This window comes from Culex quinquefasciatus, chromosome 2 (assembly GCF_015732765.1).
Source record: "Culex quinquefasciatus strain JHB chromosome 2, VPISU_Cqui_1.0_pri_paternal, whole genome shotgun sequence".
Taxonomy (NCBI): domain Eukaryota; kingdom Metazoa; phylum Arthropoda; class Insecta; order Diptera; family Culicidae; genus Culex; species Culex quinquefasciatus.
Window position 1 is genome coordinate 132,573,747 of NC_051862.1, and position 18,971 is coordinate 132,592,717.

At 35.4% G+C, this 18,971-nt stretch overlaps 1 protein-coding gene across 4 annotated transcripts in view; it reads right to left on the bottom strand.

The window, feature by feature from the left end:
* Window positions 1-18,971, bottom strand: part of LOC6041061 (Kv channel-interacting protein 1) — a 164,528-nt gene that overhangs the window by 30,947 nt on the left and 114,610 nt on the right. For all 4 annotated transcript variants that reach the window (XM_038252017.1, XM_038252020.1, XM_038252018.1 and 1 more), the window contains one exon: window positions 4,241-4,432. In XM_038252017.1, the coding sequence (XP_038107945.1) occupies window positions 4,241-4,432 (192 nt within the window). The remainder of the gene's footprint in view (window positions 1-4,240; window positions 4,433-18,971) is intronic.

Here is an 18,971-nt window from a genome sequence, read left to right on the forward strand (position 1 = left end):
AACCACTTTTTTCAAAAAATCATAACTCCTCGCCATTTCAACCGATTTCAATTGTCTTATACGCAAATGAAAGGTTATAAGTTGGCCTTTCAAAGAAAAATATTAAAAAATTTCAAAAATCTAGCCTAGCATATGAAAAGGTCGAATGAAACTTTAAAATGCCGTTTTGACGGTGTCTGGACCAAAGAGCCTATGTCTGGAAATATTTTTATCGGAATCCCCGAACATTTTTACATAACATACTGAAAAATGGGAGGAGTTCATTAACAGGATTCCGAGATATGATTTTTTGAAAATAAAATCCGCGTTTTTCGACGCGCCGCGCGCAAAAACACAAAAATGACAAAATCGGCAAAAAATCAACTTTTTCCACTAAAACTGCGATAACTTTAAAATTTCAGCGATGACCTATACATGTCTGGGTACCAAAAGTTGCGTCTTTTAATTACGAAAATTTTGGTACCCAGACATGTATAGGTCATTGCTGAAATTTTTTAGTTATCGCAGTTTTAGTGGAACAAGTTGATTTTTTGCCGATTTTGTCATTTTCGTGTTTTTGCGCGCGACGCGTCGAAAAACACGTATTTTATTTTCAAACAATCATATCTCAGAATCCTGTTAATGAACTCCTCCCATTTATTAGTATGTTATGTAAAAATGTCCGTAGAATCCGATAAAAATATATCCAGACATGGGCTCTTTGGTCCAGACACCGTTTAAACGGCATTTTAAAGTTTCATTCGACCTTTTCATATGTTAGGCTAGAATTTTGAAACTTTTTATTATTTTTCTTTGATAGGCCAACTTATCACCTTTCATTTGCGTATAAGACAATTGAAATCGGTTGGAATGGCGAGGCCCCCAGAAAAATTTTGAGCCCGATCCGAGCACCTTTGTTTTTTTCCATGCTGTTTTCGTGGGGAATTGCTGTATATATATAAAAAAATTTCGACGGTTTTGTTCGAACGCGAATCAATTCAACACGGAATGTCGGATCGAGGTGCTTTTTGTTGCGTTGGGTTCGTATAAGTTCAAGGAAGGTTCTTACGCCAAAAAGTTACAACTTTGGCCGCTCTGGAACCGATTCCGGAAAATCTGCAGATTGTGTGGGAAAAGCTGCGTAAAATCAAATTTTAATCACAGGAGGCTGAACTAGCAAACAAGCAAGAAACGTCAGGAAACCAAAAAGGGCAGGACGAAGTTTGCCGGGAAGAGCTTGTTTAGTATAAAAGTTAATATAGCTCTGGAAATTCTATATAAAACTTATCTAAACTTAATTTTGCAAACTTTCAATTTAACTAAATGTCAATATATTACCATAAAATTGCTAAATAAACATTTTGGAGGGGTATAACAACGTTTTTGGGGTATTTGTATCGATAGAATAGATTTTTCGTTGGAATTTCGTACCAACCCGGAATTACGGCGTCGAAAAATACGCCGGCAACCAAACCGGTCCACGATTCACAAGTCAACCTAAGTGGCATCGAAAAGGGCATACAAATTCCTATCTTTTGATACCCATACATCTAGGTTTTTCATAAAACTCACGTTTTTAAATACCTGGGCAAAAAGTAAGTTTGATCCACAAGAACAAAAATTACGAAAGTCCATAGGGGAAGGTGGGGCAAGAAGACCATATGGGGCAAGAGGAACAATTGCTCGTACGGCAGTAATTTTTACAATTTTGATTATTTCCAGTGTGAGGAATTTTTGCTAGCAATGCAATTAGCTGATTCTACTACCACAAAACCGCCAAAACGACGTAAACGCCACGGGGCATAAGATTTAGTGAAGTTTTTTTCAAAACCTTTGTTTTCTTATAATATTTGGAAAGTGCAAAATAAGGCTTAGGGTTCGTTTTAAGGCTCATTTTAACAAAATGCTATTTTTTCTAGATCAGTAGTGTCCCTACCAATGACATGCACCTATTACGAAGTATGATTTAACTTTTGGTTATTTTTGTTGAGAGCTTTTAAAAAATCTTGTTCAGGTGGAGCAAGTGTACCATATGGATTTTTAGTATGGAAAAAATACGAATTGCTGCAACAACATATTTTATTGGGAAATAATTACTTGATAGTACTTAAAAATTGATAAAAAATTTAAAAAAAATGTCCATACAAAATAAAGTGATATTATGAAAATTTACTATTAATCATCTAAGTAATTTTTTTTTCGTAAAAACGATAAAATTCTTAGTAAAATATTATTATTTAATCTAAAAATGGAAGAAACCTTTCAAATACATTCTAATCTGATGTATCTAAGTGATAACAGTTCAATTGTTAGCAAATTAACGTGTTTTTTCATGCAATGTTCATCTTGCCCCAACGGGTTGTTCGTCTTGCCCCACTAGTTGAGTAGAACGTACGGAAAATCAAAAATTTTAAAATCAATTTTTTACATTAAAAACTGGATTTTTAAAAAACTGTTTCTTACAAAGTCTTAGTCAAGACCTAGAAAAAGATGATTATAATAAAATCCGACATATTTTTTTACTTTTTAATGAGTTATAACGAGCATTTCCTTAGCTTGTTACACTTGCCCCACTTTCCCCTACATTGTTGGCAGATTGCTTAAAGGAAACCATAACAATGGATTTATGCAAAAAAAAACAATAAAAAAAATACATAAAAATGATTATAACTCCTCAATAAAGGCTCAAAACATTTTGCTGTCTTGAGCAAAGATGTGTGATTATATGTCATAAACAACTCTTCACAACATTGTAGGCCGCTAAAATGCTAACATTTTGAGTTATCACAAAAAAACGCATTTTTGAAAAAAATTGCGTACAGTTATGTAGATTAAGAGGAGCATCAAATTTGGCGCCTTCGAAAAACTTTCATGAAATCTTCTCCTCTACAACTTTGCCCAAGACACCAAAGCCCTACAACGTCATCCAGCAAAGTTAGTTTTTGGTTTATACCTTGGAAGGTCGTCACCCTGTATTTCAATAACTTCAAAAGAAAGTCCTTATCAAGTACAACAACTCTTCCAAAGCCACCATTTGGCTAGGACGTCAAATAAAGGAGTTTTTAAATATTCCACTTAATTTTTCTATTCCGAACACTGTGCAATGTGCATTGACCAATTTTCAAACCACTCACATTTCAGGAAATTTCCCATTCTAGTACTATTACTCCCTCATTACAAACCACCAAACGTTCATCTAGATCGTGTTTGAACAACAAATAGGATTGCGTCTCCAGTGGCAGCCCTAAAGTGAACGAAAATAACCATTGGGTGGAAAAATATAGAAAAAGTTTTTCCCCCAAAATCGTGTAAACACGACCAGCTTTGGGAAGAAGCAATTTGTATAAATATTTGGGCCCGTTTGCGTGGGAGAATAGCACAGGTTGTTTCGTTCCCATTTTTCTCTTCTCCTAAAGGTACACCTTGTTACTGTTTCGATTTGCGAACAACAATTTACAGTTGATTAGATCATCAAATCACAACAATCACCTGCCCTGCCAGCAATCGGTTCATTGGCCGGATTTAAAGCTGAGCGAAATTTCCAATTTAAAGCACAGCTCAGTAATGACGAGGAAACATAATCGAACGTCAAGACTGTGGTGGTGGGGGATGAGGTCGGGCGTATCTGGGTCAATTGGGAAATGAAAATCGGCTCCGGCCCTTAATGGAACATCCAGCTTGCTCTCGGGGTGAGAATGGCGTCAGTCCATAGACGGGGAAGCAAATAAAATTTACCCACACGGTTTTTATGTGTTTATTTTATTTTTTCCTCCCACCCACCACCGGAGGATTCATGGCAGGAAATGTTCACTTTTGGGCTTGTTTCGGCTGAAAATGTTTTAATTTGGAATTTAATGGGCGGTGATTCAACAAATAAAACGTTACATGTCGAGCAAAGCCAATACTGTACCCATTGTTGCAATTTATCCAATTAGCAATTGATAAAATCCAAGAATTGTTGTTGTTAAACTCAAATGAGTACGCTTTTCCAGCACGATGGACGAGTAAATTAAAATAAAAACAAATGTAAAATTACAGCTAATCTGGTCTCCAGGCATTCAATGTAAATTCACATGAGTTTTTTTTTCCTATGAGATAATAGGAATGAATAAATTTTAGTCTCACGATTACGTTCTTTAGAAGCTTTCCATGAATGTTATTTGTTCAGCTAGAATTCGTAGATAATAGTGCAATGAGAAGCCCGATGATCATCCAAACAGCCATTTTCTTACCGTTACCCCATTTAAAATCCACCACTTACCTCCAAGCGGGAAGAACTGCGAGTAAATGCCCTTGAAGGTTTCCTCCTTGACGATCCCGGTGGGACATTCCGCCTTGAAGCCGCGGTATATTCGCTTGATTTCATCCTCGGAGAAGCGGGCCGTCCGGGTCAGCTCTACCAGCGAGTCCGGGTAGTAGCGCTGCGGAACGGGCAGATCTTCGGCTTCAGGTTCTACGCGGAAGAAAAAAAAAAGAAACGAGCGTAAATATTTCATCAACGCCCAAGATTGGCAGCCAGGATTTTATTTGCCCGGTGCAGAGGTTTCTTCAAGAAAGAAAAAAAAAGATGAACGGGGTTTTTTGCTCTGTTTACACGTGCTTGAAGTTAGTATCAGAACCTCGGGAACGGGCAGACACGCGGGCGTTGATGGCTCAGTCATTCAACAAACGTAATGGAGGGAAAAAGTTTAGAACTTCTCGCTCCTTAACGAGCGATGGCAAAGCGAAAAAACAGTTGATGCCTTTAGTGAGCATTCCAGCTTTTCCAGGTTTATTGCAAAAAGTCGTAAAATCATCATCATCTTAAACTCGCGTGTGTTAAATATTCATTCGCGTTGCTATTTTCGCTAACCAAAATTGGCGGTTGGAGTCAAGGGAAGATGGAAGTTGAGGTTCTTGTTTATGTTTGTTTTATTGAAATGTATAACATTATTGCTTGTGCGTATGTCGTAGCTATATGAACATTATTTTAATTGCTTGTGGTAACATTCAAATCATAAAATCGCATTGGAGAATCTCGGAGATGTAATTTACATTTTTACAAATAGTTGATCAAATTTTACTATATTTTAAATTGAGAGTATTCTCCGCCAACTCACACAGCAGTTGCCCTGACCCCTCCATTTATCTGAGATCGACCGATGACGATGGACGACCGATTTGATGGCGTACTCAGAATTTCGAAAAAACGTAACCTTTCATCTAGAAAAATATTTAAAAAAATGTTTCAAAAGTTCTGCCATTTTTCGTTACCAGACTGTAAATTGTTTTTGGAACATGCAATTTTAAGAGAAAATTATTGTTCTTTTTGAATCTGCAATACCCCAGTAAGGTATATTTTTTATTTAGAGCAAAACTTATCATTTCAGATTGCGTTTTTTATTGTTGCTCTGCAGGATTATTTTTTAGAGTTTTACAATGTTCTACAAAGTTGTAGAGCAGACAATTACAAAAAAGATCCATGAACATTTTGCTTGTAACCATCGCAATTTTACGAAGAAAAGTTTTGAAAAAGTTGATTGCCGTTGATCATGGAGAAACAAAAGTTTTGTTTTTTGTAACTTTTTCAAAACTTTTTTTTTCCACCCGTGGGAACATCTCGATTTCAGGGAAATTTTGTACTTATAAATATCGTAGCAAAATTATATAAATTTATCAGAAAAACATTTAGAAAAAATCGAAATTATTCAAGTTCTAACAAACCAATGCTAATCCTCTTATTCAGAAAGCGTTAATTGAAAATTGGCAAAGATTCCAATAACTATAATTGAGAGAAAAAATGAGGACCCAAAAGTTCACTTTAAAGCTTATTGTACAGAACCGGATGGGGCCGGATCACTCTGGAGAGTTCCGGACAAATTGAAACGCGAGCGTAGAAACAAAACGAACTTTATTTGCTCTACTCGTACACGGAACGATCTTCTTCAACGGACACTTTATTGGGATCTAACGATAATTACTCTAAACTACATGGAACATACATGGCGCATCGGTGCACTTCGCGCCACCGATCGCAGTTAGCTGAGAGGGTTAATTTTGATAGTGGGACCACAGAGAGACATAAATAATGCGAGAGACATTACATTAATTATTATTTTTATTTATTACTTATTTTACTTTTAATACTAAGAGGGTAACAATATTTAAAATGAGTTCGATTTCCATATCCTCTCTCGACCATAGCAATCCTCATTTTTAAGTATGTTAATTCCCTTTTTTCAATAAGCTATTTTGTGTTTCTCATCAACTTCAATATTAAATTATATTTTGAAAAAAAAAAACTGTGGCAATCTTTGCAAAGTTGAGGTCCGCAAAATGTGAATTGTGATATTTCTTCAATGAATATGGATTTGTACAGTTGACCATATGCCGTAAAACAAACCGCTTTAAATTGTTGTTTTGAGTCGTTATTTATCATGATGGCAAAATCCCGATACTAAGAAATTATATATAAGTTATTTCAGTTACTTCACAAAAATCTAAAAACAAGTTAATGGAACAATTTATTGCAACATTTGAAAATCCAATCAGTGAAAATTTGTAAACATTAAAAAAAACATTCTGAGTCTCAAAAAGCTCAAGAAACATTCTTGAAATAATTCCGCAAACCTCAACGTTGCAAATGAACAAATTTATTACTTTTCTTTTAAAATTATTGAAAAATTCCCGGATCCTAAAATTTTCCGGGAAATGGTCAAATTCAATTCTAGATTCTTGAGAAATTGAAAATTTCTAGAACCGTCACCCTCTGGTTGCAAGCAAACCCCGTATGACTTTTTTTCTTTATTGATCGTGTAAAATTGAAAAAAAAAATACTAGATTTTGATAGTTTGTTAATCAATTGGAAATCGGACTTGTTCTGAAATAGTGTTTAAATTGTGTTGTTTTCAAACAAGCTGTTTTTTGATATTTTGACAAATGACTTTGTCTTCAAGCTCTTTAATTCTGATTTATAAATAAAATAAGCAATTTACAAAATAATTATTTTTTGCAGATTATAAAAAAATCTTTTCAAACAAATGTTTAAAATGAGGATCTTTTAGAAGAAGCACAAGCTTGTATTGAATTTTCCTACAAATCCATCACAATATTTTACAATCACACACACAGACAATATTTTGTTAAATTTCATACTTTGCTCAACAAAAAAAAAGTTATTTGCATGTTTCTTTAAACTTGAGACGTTTAAAATTTAAAATGTATTTTTTTAGGAAGGCGTATGGTACAGTCATCCCAAATATTGCGAAAAGTTTTCAAATGTTCAAAAATTACCATAATTGATTTGCTTTTACCTTCATGTGAAAGCTTTTCTTGTGATTTTTTAAATTTATATATCGATCGACTGTGAATTTTTAAGTTTTATTAAATTTTTAAAGAAAAACATTGTGAAATCCACACTTTTTACTTACAGAAGTAAACAAACTTAGGTTCTGTCCAAGAGTACATTTTTTTTACAAAATAATGTCTTCACACTCTAAAATCAATGAAACCCAAACTTAGTTATGATTTATGAATGGTTTGATAACTTCTTTTTGTGAAATCATCAGTTGAATTCAGGTACAATAATATACCACAGAAAATCGAAAAAAATATTATGCTTCAATAACATTGTATAGATTTCGTGTGGTTTTTCACATTAAACAGGCCTTACTAACTTTCTGATACACAACATTTTAAAAGTTAATGTTAAATTAAGTTTTAAAAGTATTGAATTTAAGCTAAGATAAATCAGCATTCAGAAAAAATATAAAGATAGAAAACTCTACATGTTGGAAAATTCAACTGTAATAATCCAAATAGACTGGCACATTATGCCTTGGATTGAAAATTAATCTACCATTTAATGTTTTTAGGAAACAAATTAAAATCTTTTCCATAAATGTACTTTTCGGTCGGTATCTTTTTTATCTTGTTAACAATTTCAGTTAATATATCATCAATTATGTCCATTAAAAAACATCAGACAAGCCCAACTCAAAAAAGCAAAAAAAACCTTTCCTAAAACCCCTAAAATAAGTATTGATTTATGATAAATTTGAATCTCAATATTGTTAATAACCTACATCAATTTAAAGATGCCAATTGGTAACATCGATACACAGAAAACATTGAACTTCAACACAACTTACCATAAAACTGTCTGATATTTAATATTCCCATGTTCACCGAGCTAATTTCCCGAACCAAAACCAGTACTCCATCAACAAATCCCGTGCAAGCTATCTCGTTTCATAACTCACAACTTTCTCGCACTCTTTGCACATCCAGGTTCACTTGCCCTCCAGGTGGGGTCTAACCTCAGAGACCTGGCTTCCCACCCAAACAACAAACACCCCCACGCAAACTTCCGGTTGTTATTTTTCGACGATCCGATACTTTGCGAATTGAATTACCGGAAAAATCCTCAGTCACTTAAAGGTGGTACAAACTGCGAGAAGAAAAAAACCACCAAACACGCAAATTTGCGTTGTTTTCGTCAACCAAGTGAGTAAAAAAACACACACCTTAACCAAACGGGAGGAAAAACTTGGGAAATCTGATCCCCGAGCGCGTTGTTTTCAACACTTGAGTGTTCGAGAAATAGCTGATCTCTCACCTCTCATTTAGGCCCCTCGGAAGCGCGCCGGGACTGAGCGATGACTGCCAGCCGGTGCCGCCGTCGACTCTCCTTTCCGATTGCTGGTGGAAAATTTCCCTCCAAAATCAGCAGACACACACACACACACACTTGTTCAAATACTGGGAAATCGTCGTGATCGCACGCTAGCAAGGCACTTGAGAAAGTTTGGCCGAGGATTGACCCCGGGTCTTCAACAATCTGGAACTTAATGGACCGTTCGTAGATCAAAAACCGACGTTTTCTGGCCACCGATTTATAAACAACTAATTCACGTTAAATATAAAAAGCAAATCCACAAACACAACCACTCGCGAGCACCAACTACACCCACAATAAACCCTGCAATTTCAAACCGAAAAATTCGGACGAGCTGATCTTCGGTGATCGGTTTTTGCAGCGCCACTGACTGCGAACGCTCTGATTTCGAGTTTTTCTGGCTGGCGCGAGCCGAGGAGTGTTTTCTCACCCAGCTTCCCTCCACCACCCCCACATACAATGCTCTCGCCTTTTTTTCCAACGTCTGCGGGTTCGCGAGAACAGATGGACAAAACCGTTTGCGTTGTTGTCGGCGCTATGTTTTCGTGGCCATCGGCAGACATCGATCTTGAGGAGGCACACACGCACCCACGGTGAGGCAGGGTTGGGAAAAAAATATTTTCCAGAATAGTCCAATCTTTAAAAAATACCGCGATTCGACTCAACTTAAAATTTTAAACCGCCAATACAAATTTTATGTAAAGATTATCTGTCTCTCAAAAAGGCATCTTTTGAGCCATAGAAAAGTACGAACAAAATGTTTGCTATCTAGTTAGGCGAAAGTAATTTTACGAAAATGGCCATTTTTGAGACACCCCCACGTTGTAGGTCACCCTAATGAACAGACAAAAAATACGAGTCGAATTATTTTGGCCAAAGAACCCCGGAATTTGCCTTTTCTTTTTATGCCCTATTCAAATGGAAATGCTGATTTGAAATTTGCCTTGCCCCAGTTGTCGGAAACGCAAATTTAGCAGGAAAAAAATATCTTCAAGGATGCATTTTAGACCTTCGGTATTATTTGTTATGAATGAAATTCTACATTGTTTGGTGATACCAATAGTAGGATGTTTCATCATTTTCTAATACTTTTAAAAACTATCAAAAGGTCCAAACATTCAATATTACGCCATTTTAAAATGTTAGTCATGGTTTAAAAATTTTGAAATGTTTTTTTTTCGAAAAGATCGGAAAATTTCACGAATGTTTAATATTTTAACATTGAAAATCGGACCATTAGTTGCTGAGATATCGACATTAGAAAATGATGTGTTGTTTGGGTGGGACTTAGAAAACATCAATTTTCCTGTTTTTAAACCTTTGCATGGTAATATCTCAGCAACTAAAAGTCGTATCAACAAAGTTCAAAAATGCAAAGTATAGAGAACTTTCTCAGCTTTTCAAAAATATTTTTTTCAAAGGTGGGCTAACATGTGCACTAATTTTAAAAATGAAAAACTTCGACTATTTTCAAAAAAAGTCACCTAAAAATGGATTTAACTTGAGAACGGTGCACTTTATCAAAATTTCACCAAAGTACTTTTTGATTGCAAATTTGATTTTACATCGAAAAATGAAACTAAAAAATTTTAGCGACCAATTTTTCGATTTTTTGAAAAAATCTGTATTGATTCAAAAATTCATAACTCGCTCAAAGATTTTTTGCACAACCTGGAAATTTCTGAAAAGTTGGCATTTGATGTCCTCTAAACATATCAAAAAATAAAAAAAAATAAAAATAGTGTTTTTTGCAAATCAAGTTTTAGTGACAAAAAGTTAAATAAAAAATCACCAAAATTTGTTTTACTGTGTATCATTTTTTTCAGTGTAGTCCATATCCATACCTACAACTTTGCCTAAGACACCAAATCGATCAAAAAAATCCTTCAAAAGATACAGATTTTTGAATTTTTATACATCATTTTTGTATGGCCAGTTGCCAAATTTGTATGGAAAATTATATGGACAAACTAATGATGCAAAATGGCTTCTTTGGGCATACCGAAGGCACCAAAAAAGTTTCAGTCGGATTAAAAAATACAAAAATTTAAATTTAAGAAAAAAGACCGATTTCGTAAAGAATTGCTCATGAAAAGAACTGGAGTGGTCCATCAAAAAAAAGTTTTTTATGTCGTCGAAACATAGTTGAAGCACAAAAAACACGTCACTTGAATGATGAACACAGCCCTCGTTTTGATCTAGAGTAACAGCGTTTTTAATGATTTCAAAAACCTTTGTTTCAAATATTTGTATGTTTATGCTCCGGGGTACATTTGGAATCTCATAACTTATGAACTGAACATCTCAAATGGGTATCTTAAACCCAAGTTAGGCCATTGCAAATATTTTTCAAATTTATGTCGAAATTAAAGTTAAATCAACTCTTTTAAATTATGTTTTGAAATTTGCTCGATTATGACAAAGACATCGTTATTAAAATAATGTGAAAATATGGAAATGATAATTCTTGGTTAATTAAGGTGTAACTACAAAGAATGTTTTATTACTGCTTACGAAATCCAATTCAATTCAATTATAATTTTGAGAGGAAATGTCATGGGCTATTTAAAAAAAAAACATACAGTCAATGGTTAAATGAATCATTATAATCCTCTTTCTAATTGAATTAATTGTTGTGGCCATCTTAATTCGTAAATTCTAAAAAAGCTTAACATAGTAGTTTAAAAAGCCGACATTAAAATGAAAATTACTTTAGAATTCATTAAGAGCTGGTATTGACTTGCGAAACTTCAACGTAAGCGTAAGGCAAGCGAAAGATGACGGGTTCGAAGGCAGTTTCCTTCAGAATTTTTAAAAGCTCACTGGGAATTCTGACTGGCAGGGATACTTTACTTGATTTTCAATCTAGATGTCGCAAGATGGATTTCCGCACTGAAATGATGTAGCTTAAACAAAAAATCATAGAAAGTACTTGTTTTGACCGCAAGTGCATCAGCTTCAAAAGTTTGGTTTGCTATGGTAATTAAAGTGTATATCGATGCCTCTGTGCTCACTTGTTCTAACCCAGCAAGCTTAGTACAAGAAAGCACAGAGGTATCGGTATGTTGAGTAATTTTATTATCATTTTATATTGTAGTTTTAATTTAATTATATAGAAGTTTTAAGAACTCTGTCATTGTCGATACTCAACTGTAAAGTTTATGGAATAAGTCATTTTATGGGAAATTTAATGTACTACTCAAATCTGCAATAACTCAGATAAAAATTATTCATTTTTAAATTTCGTGTTTTTTTTGTAATTTTGTAGGTTTATTTTTAAGAGTGTAAAAACTATTTGGAAACATGCGGGGTTTTCTTGTAACCAACACGAGTTATCGAAATATTGTAAAAAAAATCTTTTTGCGATTGTTTCGTCCAGGGCTGCGGAGTCGGGTCATATTTCAAGCGACTCCAACTCCGACTCCGGCTTTCTGAGTTAAGCCGACTCCAACTCTGACCTCGGCTCCGGCTTTCCACAAATTGTTGACTCCGGCTTTGACTCCGACTCCGACACCTAATCTGTATTTTAAATATTAAAAAAACGCATTTTCAGCATAACAATTTTCTGAGTAAATTTGAATTTTGTTGTTTGAAATATTGGAACATTTTATTTAACAACTTTAAATTTATATTCATTGTTTTATGTTAATAAGCTAGCTACACTAATTTTCAATTGTTTTTTTTTCTTTCAGCATGTTTTCATTTACTGAAAATTTTAGTAGTGCAAATTTCAGTAATATAACTGAATTCAGTAATGAGAAATTGGTTTGCAGTAACTATCAAAGATACCCTGGTTTTGAAATAAACAATTTTCAAAGTAACTATTTTTTGAAGCTTTTTTGAATTTATTTGAGATGACGTACATGGACATTGTTTGATCCATCCCAGTACACACTTTAAACATACAAATCATGAGAAAATTTTAATATTTGAAAAAAAAAATAATTAAATTATATCACCCCGATTTAAGGCATTTAAAAAAAATTAGACTTGTTCAACGATATTATTTAAGGATCAACACTTTAAAAGTTTTGTAGAGAAATTGTAAACATTGGGGTAATCGATATATCTAATAAATTTAATGACTCGTATATGCAAAGTTGCAAATTAGTTGCAACTTATTTTCGATATTTTTTGGCAGCTTGAAATGTTTTCAGCACGACACTGTTTTTATTTACATACAAAATGAGCATGTTGCGTTCCAAGTAGAAGATTTATATTGTTTTAAAAACATAATTATTTTTGTTAAATACTGATAGTGAGCTTTCCAATCAACATAAAAATGCGTCGAAAACATCATGGTATCTGATAAATATCTTGAACCAAAAAATAAATTAAACAAAAAAATGTCAACGCAGTGCACGCAATTCAATAAATAAATTTAAAATATAAAAAATGGAAATTAACCTGAGTTATAACAAATATTGAACAATAAAAAAGTTCGTAAATTATGTTAAATTTTTTGACAACTCCGACTCCAGCTCCGACTTTGGGTCTATCAGAAATTTACGACTCCAGCTCCGACTCCGACTCCAGCTCATACAATTTAGCCGACTCCGACTCCGACTCCGACTCCAGCTATTAGAGTTTTAACGACCACGACTCCGACTCCGATTCCAGGTCCCCAAAACGACCCGACTCCACCGACTCCGGATCCGACTCTGACTCTACAGCCCTGGTTTTGTCGCATCTGTCGCGGGTGACATTGATCAACACAACCAACTTTTTCAAAACTTTTGTTGTTAAAATCGTAATGGTTACAAGCAAACTCCTTATGTTTATACCAATTTTTTTCAATGTCTGCTTTGTAGAACATTCTAAAAAATAATCATGCAATGTTACAAAAAACACGAAATTTTTTATGTGAAGAAAAATATGTTCATTTTTTTTACAGTTAAATAACAAAAAATGTTAAAAGCTTAAAACAACTTTTTTGTATTTTTCTACGAAAAATATTTTTTTTTTAATTTTTAGTACGCCATCAAATCGAGCGTCCAATTTTATGTCCCTTTGACATCAAATGTCCATCTCATCACCATTTCAGGCTCCAAATTATTGAAAAACATGTCTTTTTCACAAGTTTAAAAATTGAAAGGGTCGTACCGGCACTCCATCACGAGATATGAAAAAATGTACCTTAAACTCTAATAACTCAAACTTCACTCTCCAAAAAGTTTAAAACCTTCCCATCCCTGCCACCACCTGACCCAAAGGAAATTGCCGGAAAATTCGTTCAATTATCAACTGTTCCGCTTATTTTTCCACGCGCGGATGAGGAGCGTAGTTTCACTTGACAGCTTTTCTTCGCTGATGATCATTAGTCCCAGGGTGAGGGAGGAATTGTGGGTGGTGTCCGGACCCTCTTAACCTCCCTCCCCCGCCTTCCACCCAACAGAAAAGGGCGATGAAAAACTTTGCGTCTAAACTTTCAACTTGAATAATTGAGTTTCGGAATGTCCAAATTTACGTTTTCTGCGCCCGGGTTCTCTTCATCTGACAGGCTACATTTACATTCCTTCTGGGTGATGGCGATGGTGAAAAATGGTTTTGGGGGGTGGGCGAGCCTGGCCGATGGAAGAGGTAAATGTTTTGAATAATTTAAGAAATTGCCAATCAGAAAAGATTTCGTTTCCACTGCCGTAATGACAATTTGAATTATGGTGGAAATTTATTTTCTTTATTGCTTTCATCACAGGTAATACAATCTTTCTTTATACAAAGATGGATTTCTGCCAACTAATAATTGAATTGAATCGTTTGTAAAGAATAAGCCAACACAATTTACTACATTTACCATCGCTTCCAGCAATAAGTACAGAGTACTTGTTTGCATACCATCACCAGAAAACAATACGAGAATGTTTGCAGTTAATTACTCACTAAGCGTAACATAATCAAATAACACCCACCCAAACTCTTTCCCACACTCATTCAATTTGCAGTATCGGGGAAACAAAAACAAACCTGAACCAAATTGGTCCAGAAGTTGGCCGTCCGACTGGGTTTGGCCAGCGCAAGTGGTGTTGGAGGTCAGCATAAACATGACACGGTTCATTTTTCCCGTCAAAAAATAACCTTTGGTGCTTGGACCAATTTCTGCTACGGAGAGAACAAGTGAGAGAGGAAGAGCAGAAAAAAACCACTGCTAATTGAAATACATCGCCAAAGCACCATGTTTGCATAATTCATCATCATCATCATCGCGCGTCCAAAACGGTTTGCTACTAATCCCTGCAACGGTTTACCACGTGTATGTTTGTAATTAATTATCATCATTGGTCTCGATGGCAACGATCTTGGAGCTAGTGCGTGTTTGTGTTTTCAGCAGTTGGTTGGACACATTTGTTTCAATTTTGTTCATTTAAAACGCGATCATCAGTTTGAATCGTTTTGGGGTCGTGCTAAAACCACGTGGCCTTTTTTCGAGAATCTTTCAATTTTTCATGTAAAATTAAATTTGCAATCGAGAAGTACTTTATAGATTTTTCGATATAGGGCTCCGTTTTCAAAATATAGCCACCAAAAGTTTGATTTTAGCGAAATATTTTCAGATTTTCGTTTTTTTAAAAGAGTGACCATGAGTGACCACTTCTGAAAATATTTTTTTTAGAGGTTCTCAAAATTTGCTATGAAATTGACTAAGAGATATTGAACATTAGACCTCCAGTTGCTGAGATACAGCGGCTAAAAGAAAAAGAAACAGGAAAATTGAAGTATTCTATGTCTCACCCGAAAAACCCTCCATTTTCTAATGTCGATATCTCAGCAACTAATGGTCCGATTTTCAAAGTGAAAATATGAAACATTCTTGAAATTTTCTGATCTTTTCGGAAACAATATTTTGATTATTTTTAAACACTTCAAAAAGGCGTAATTTTGAATTGATTTTTTTTAGCGATGGTCACTCATGGTCACTATTTTTAAAAATAGAAAAACTGGCATCTGTCCTTTTTTTTATTCATAACTTATTTTTATTAGGTTCTTTTAGGTGCTACGACCAGGTTGGGACCGAGGACCGGTTAAAAATCTTATATATAATAATGAAAAAAACTCCTTACAATCCATACTTGGAGATCATGTAACTGACGAGGGTTACTTGGTCTAAGCGGGTCTTGCAGGTCTTGAACCTGCCGATGTATTCGGAGAAAATGCCCCACAGCTCAACCGAACTGTAGAGCACCTCTCCGGCTTCCTCCTCCGTGGCTCCACCGTCTCGGGAGCCACCTTGGCTGCTTCCTGCGGGTCGAGGGCAATCCTTCGAATTTCCAACCGGGACTGCGCCCGGCAGCGGAGGGAACCCCGTCGGCGTGAACGCCGGAACTGCTGGACTCTGCTTCTCCGCCTTCCTTGCCGGCGGTTTTGGTTTCGATGCCTGCTGGCGCCTCCGGATGAAGCCCGCCCGCTTGGGGCAGCTGCGTTCTGTGGCTTCGTGGGCTCCAGAGCAGTTAGCACACCGCTTCGGCTCTGCTTCTTGGACTTTACACTCGTCCGTCTTGTGGGGACCCCCACAGTTGTTGCACCTCCCCTTGAGGTGGCAATTCCTGGTTCCATGGCCCAGCTGCAAGCAGTTCCTGCACTAGGTCGCTTGTTCCGGTATGCCCCCACCGGATGATAGTGCTTGCCTCAACCTTCATTGCAGAGAGCTTCTTCAGATTGGTGTATCCCTTGGGGAAGACCACAATGTATGGAGTTTCGCCCACGGTAGAGTTTTCCTTCCGCTTGATGGCATACACCTCCAGCGCGTCCAGCTTGAGATCCCTCTTCAGCAGGTACTTGACCTCATCAGATTTCAGTTCATCAGGCAAACCACGAAGAACCACCCGATGATTTCGTTCGCTCCGTCGTTCGTGGGTCTAGAATTCCACTTTTTTCCTCTTAAGAAGCTCCTGCAACTTGTCAAAATCTTTGACAGAGAAGCAGGTCACCTTGGTCCCAAATCGGGTTAGTTTGTAAATCGGGTTGAAACCAAATTTACAACTTTACACTATCGCCACGAGCTTGTAAAACTCCTTGGTGCTCTTCACCACCAAAGGTGGTTGCTTTTGTTTACCTACCGACTGACCGGGTGGTGGAACCGCCGGGGCGTCTCCTCCTCCTGCTGGGCTGGCATTGTTGTTGTTTTCGTTTTCCGCTAGCGGGCTGAACTTGTTGTTATTGAGCACATTCTGCTCCACTTTTCCTTCTCCGACGACTGCTCCGGTGATCTCAGGGATCTTCTTCCGCTTCCGATTTCCGGGAATGAGTTGGAAATCATCCGTCTCGGAGGTCTCTTCCCCCTCCATCCGCCAAACAACTCGAGGCACGCAACGATGCCTTTAGCGCGCACGTCACACACGTCTATTCTCTCGAAGCTGTCGAAGCCAAGTGCTGGTATCTGTCCTTGTGAAGATACAGCGGTTTTAAAAATAAATATGTTGAAAAAAAAAGATTTTTTTGTGGTTGTTGGCAGACTTGCAAATTCAGTCTCGTAAATATTTTTACCGAAAAGCTCGTCCAATTTCACATAAGTTTGTCTTCACTAGGATTGGACATAGGACGATGGTCAATATGGATACTATTTTGTAAAATTGTCTGGGGAATCGATTCCCACTATTGATTTTTTTAAAATTATGACGCTTAGACCACTTAAAAAAAACAGTTTTAGTTAATGATTTATGTATTTTTATAGGAAAGACATACCATCCTGGTTTTTTCGTGAGTCTTTTTGTAAGATCTTAAGCTATTTTTTCAAAAAATCTGAACAAAAAAATGGTGACATCATTTTAAAAATCTCATAAAAGTGGCGTAGTTTTTTCTTTCAGGGTATTTTTTCAGAAAGCCCGCCCAATTTCCTACAAGCTTGTCTTTGTCCACTTTTTGATACGATGCAACGGCTTTGAGATACAGTCATTTTTAAATAACAAAATACAAACATATTTAAATTACCTGCACCCTTCTCAAATGTTGTTTTCGAGTGAAACTGGCTCCATATAGACAAAAATGGCTTTTATAGGCCTAGGATGTCTATAATGTCTACAAAGTTTCATTGAAATCGAAGAGGGTCAGGTACAAAAGTACCAGAAAAATTCCCGATTTGAGCTGAAATTGCTCATGAAAAAACTCGAAAATAAAAAAAAAAAACGTATTATGGAAAATTGAGTTTTTGTAAAAAAAAAGTTACAGCTATTTGAATATTGAGCAGTTTTCTCAACGAAATCATTTTTTTCCTTAAATTTTAATTTTTGTTTTTTTAAATCCGGCTGAAACTTTTTTGGTGCCTTCGGTATGCCCAAAGAAGCCATTTTGCATCATTAGTTTGTCCATATAATTTTCCACACAATTTTGGCAGCTGGCATACAAAAATGATGTATGAAAATTCAAAATTCTGTATCTTTTGAAGTAATTTTTTGATCGATTTGGTGTCTTCAGCAAAGTTGTAGGTATGGATATGAACTACACTGAAAAAAATGATACACGGTAAAAAAAATTTTGGTGATTATTTTATTTAACTTTTTTTTTTCACTAAAACTTAATTTGCAAAAAAACACTATTTTTAATTTTTTTATTTTTTGATTTGTTTTAGAGGACATCAAATGCCAACTTTTTAGAAATTTCCAGGTTCCAGGTCCAGGGCCAAACATTCAATATTACGCCATTTTAAAATGTTAGTCTCAGTTTAAAAATTGAAAATATTTTTTTCGAAAAGATCGGAAAATTTCACGAATGTTTCATATTTTAACATTGAAAATCGGACCATTATTTGCTGAGATATCGACATTAGAAAATGGTGTGTTATTTGGGTGGGACTTAGAAAACATCAATTTTCCTGTTTTTAAACTTTGCATGGCAATATCTCAGCAACAAAGGGTCGTATCAACAAAGTTTAAAAATGCAAAATTTAGAAAATTTTCTCAGCTTTTTAAAAATGTTTTTTTAAAGGTGGGCAAACATGTGCTAATTTAAAAAAATGAAAAACTGCGACTTTTTTCAAAAAAGTCATCTAAAAATGGATTTAACTTGAAAACGGTGCACTTAATCAAAATTTCTTTAAAGTACTTTTTGATTGCAAATTTGATTTTACATCTAAAAATGAAGTTGAAAAATTTTTGCGACAAATTTTTCGATTTTGATTTTTGCACAACCTGAAAATTTCTGAAAAGTTGGCATTTGATGTCCTCTAAAACATATAAAAAAATAGTGTTTTTTTGCAAATCAAGTTTTAGTGACAAAAAGTTAAATAAAGAATCACTAAAAAAAAATTTACCGTATATCATTTTTTTCCAGTGTAGTCCATATCCATACCTACAACATTGCTGAAGACACCAAATCGATCAAAAAATTCCTTCAAAATATACAG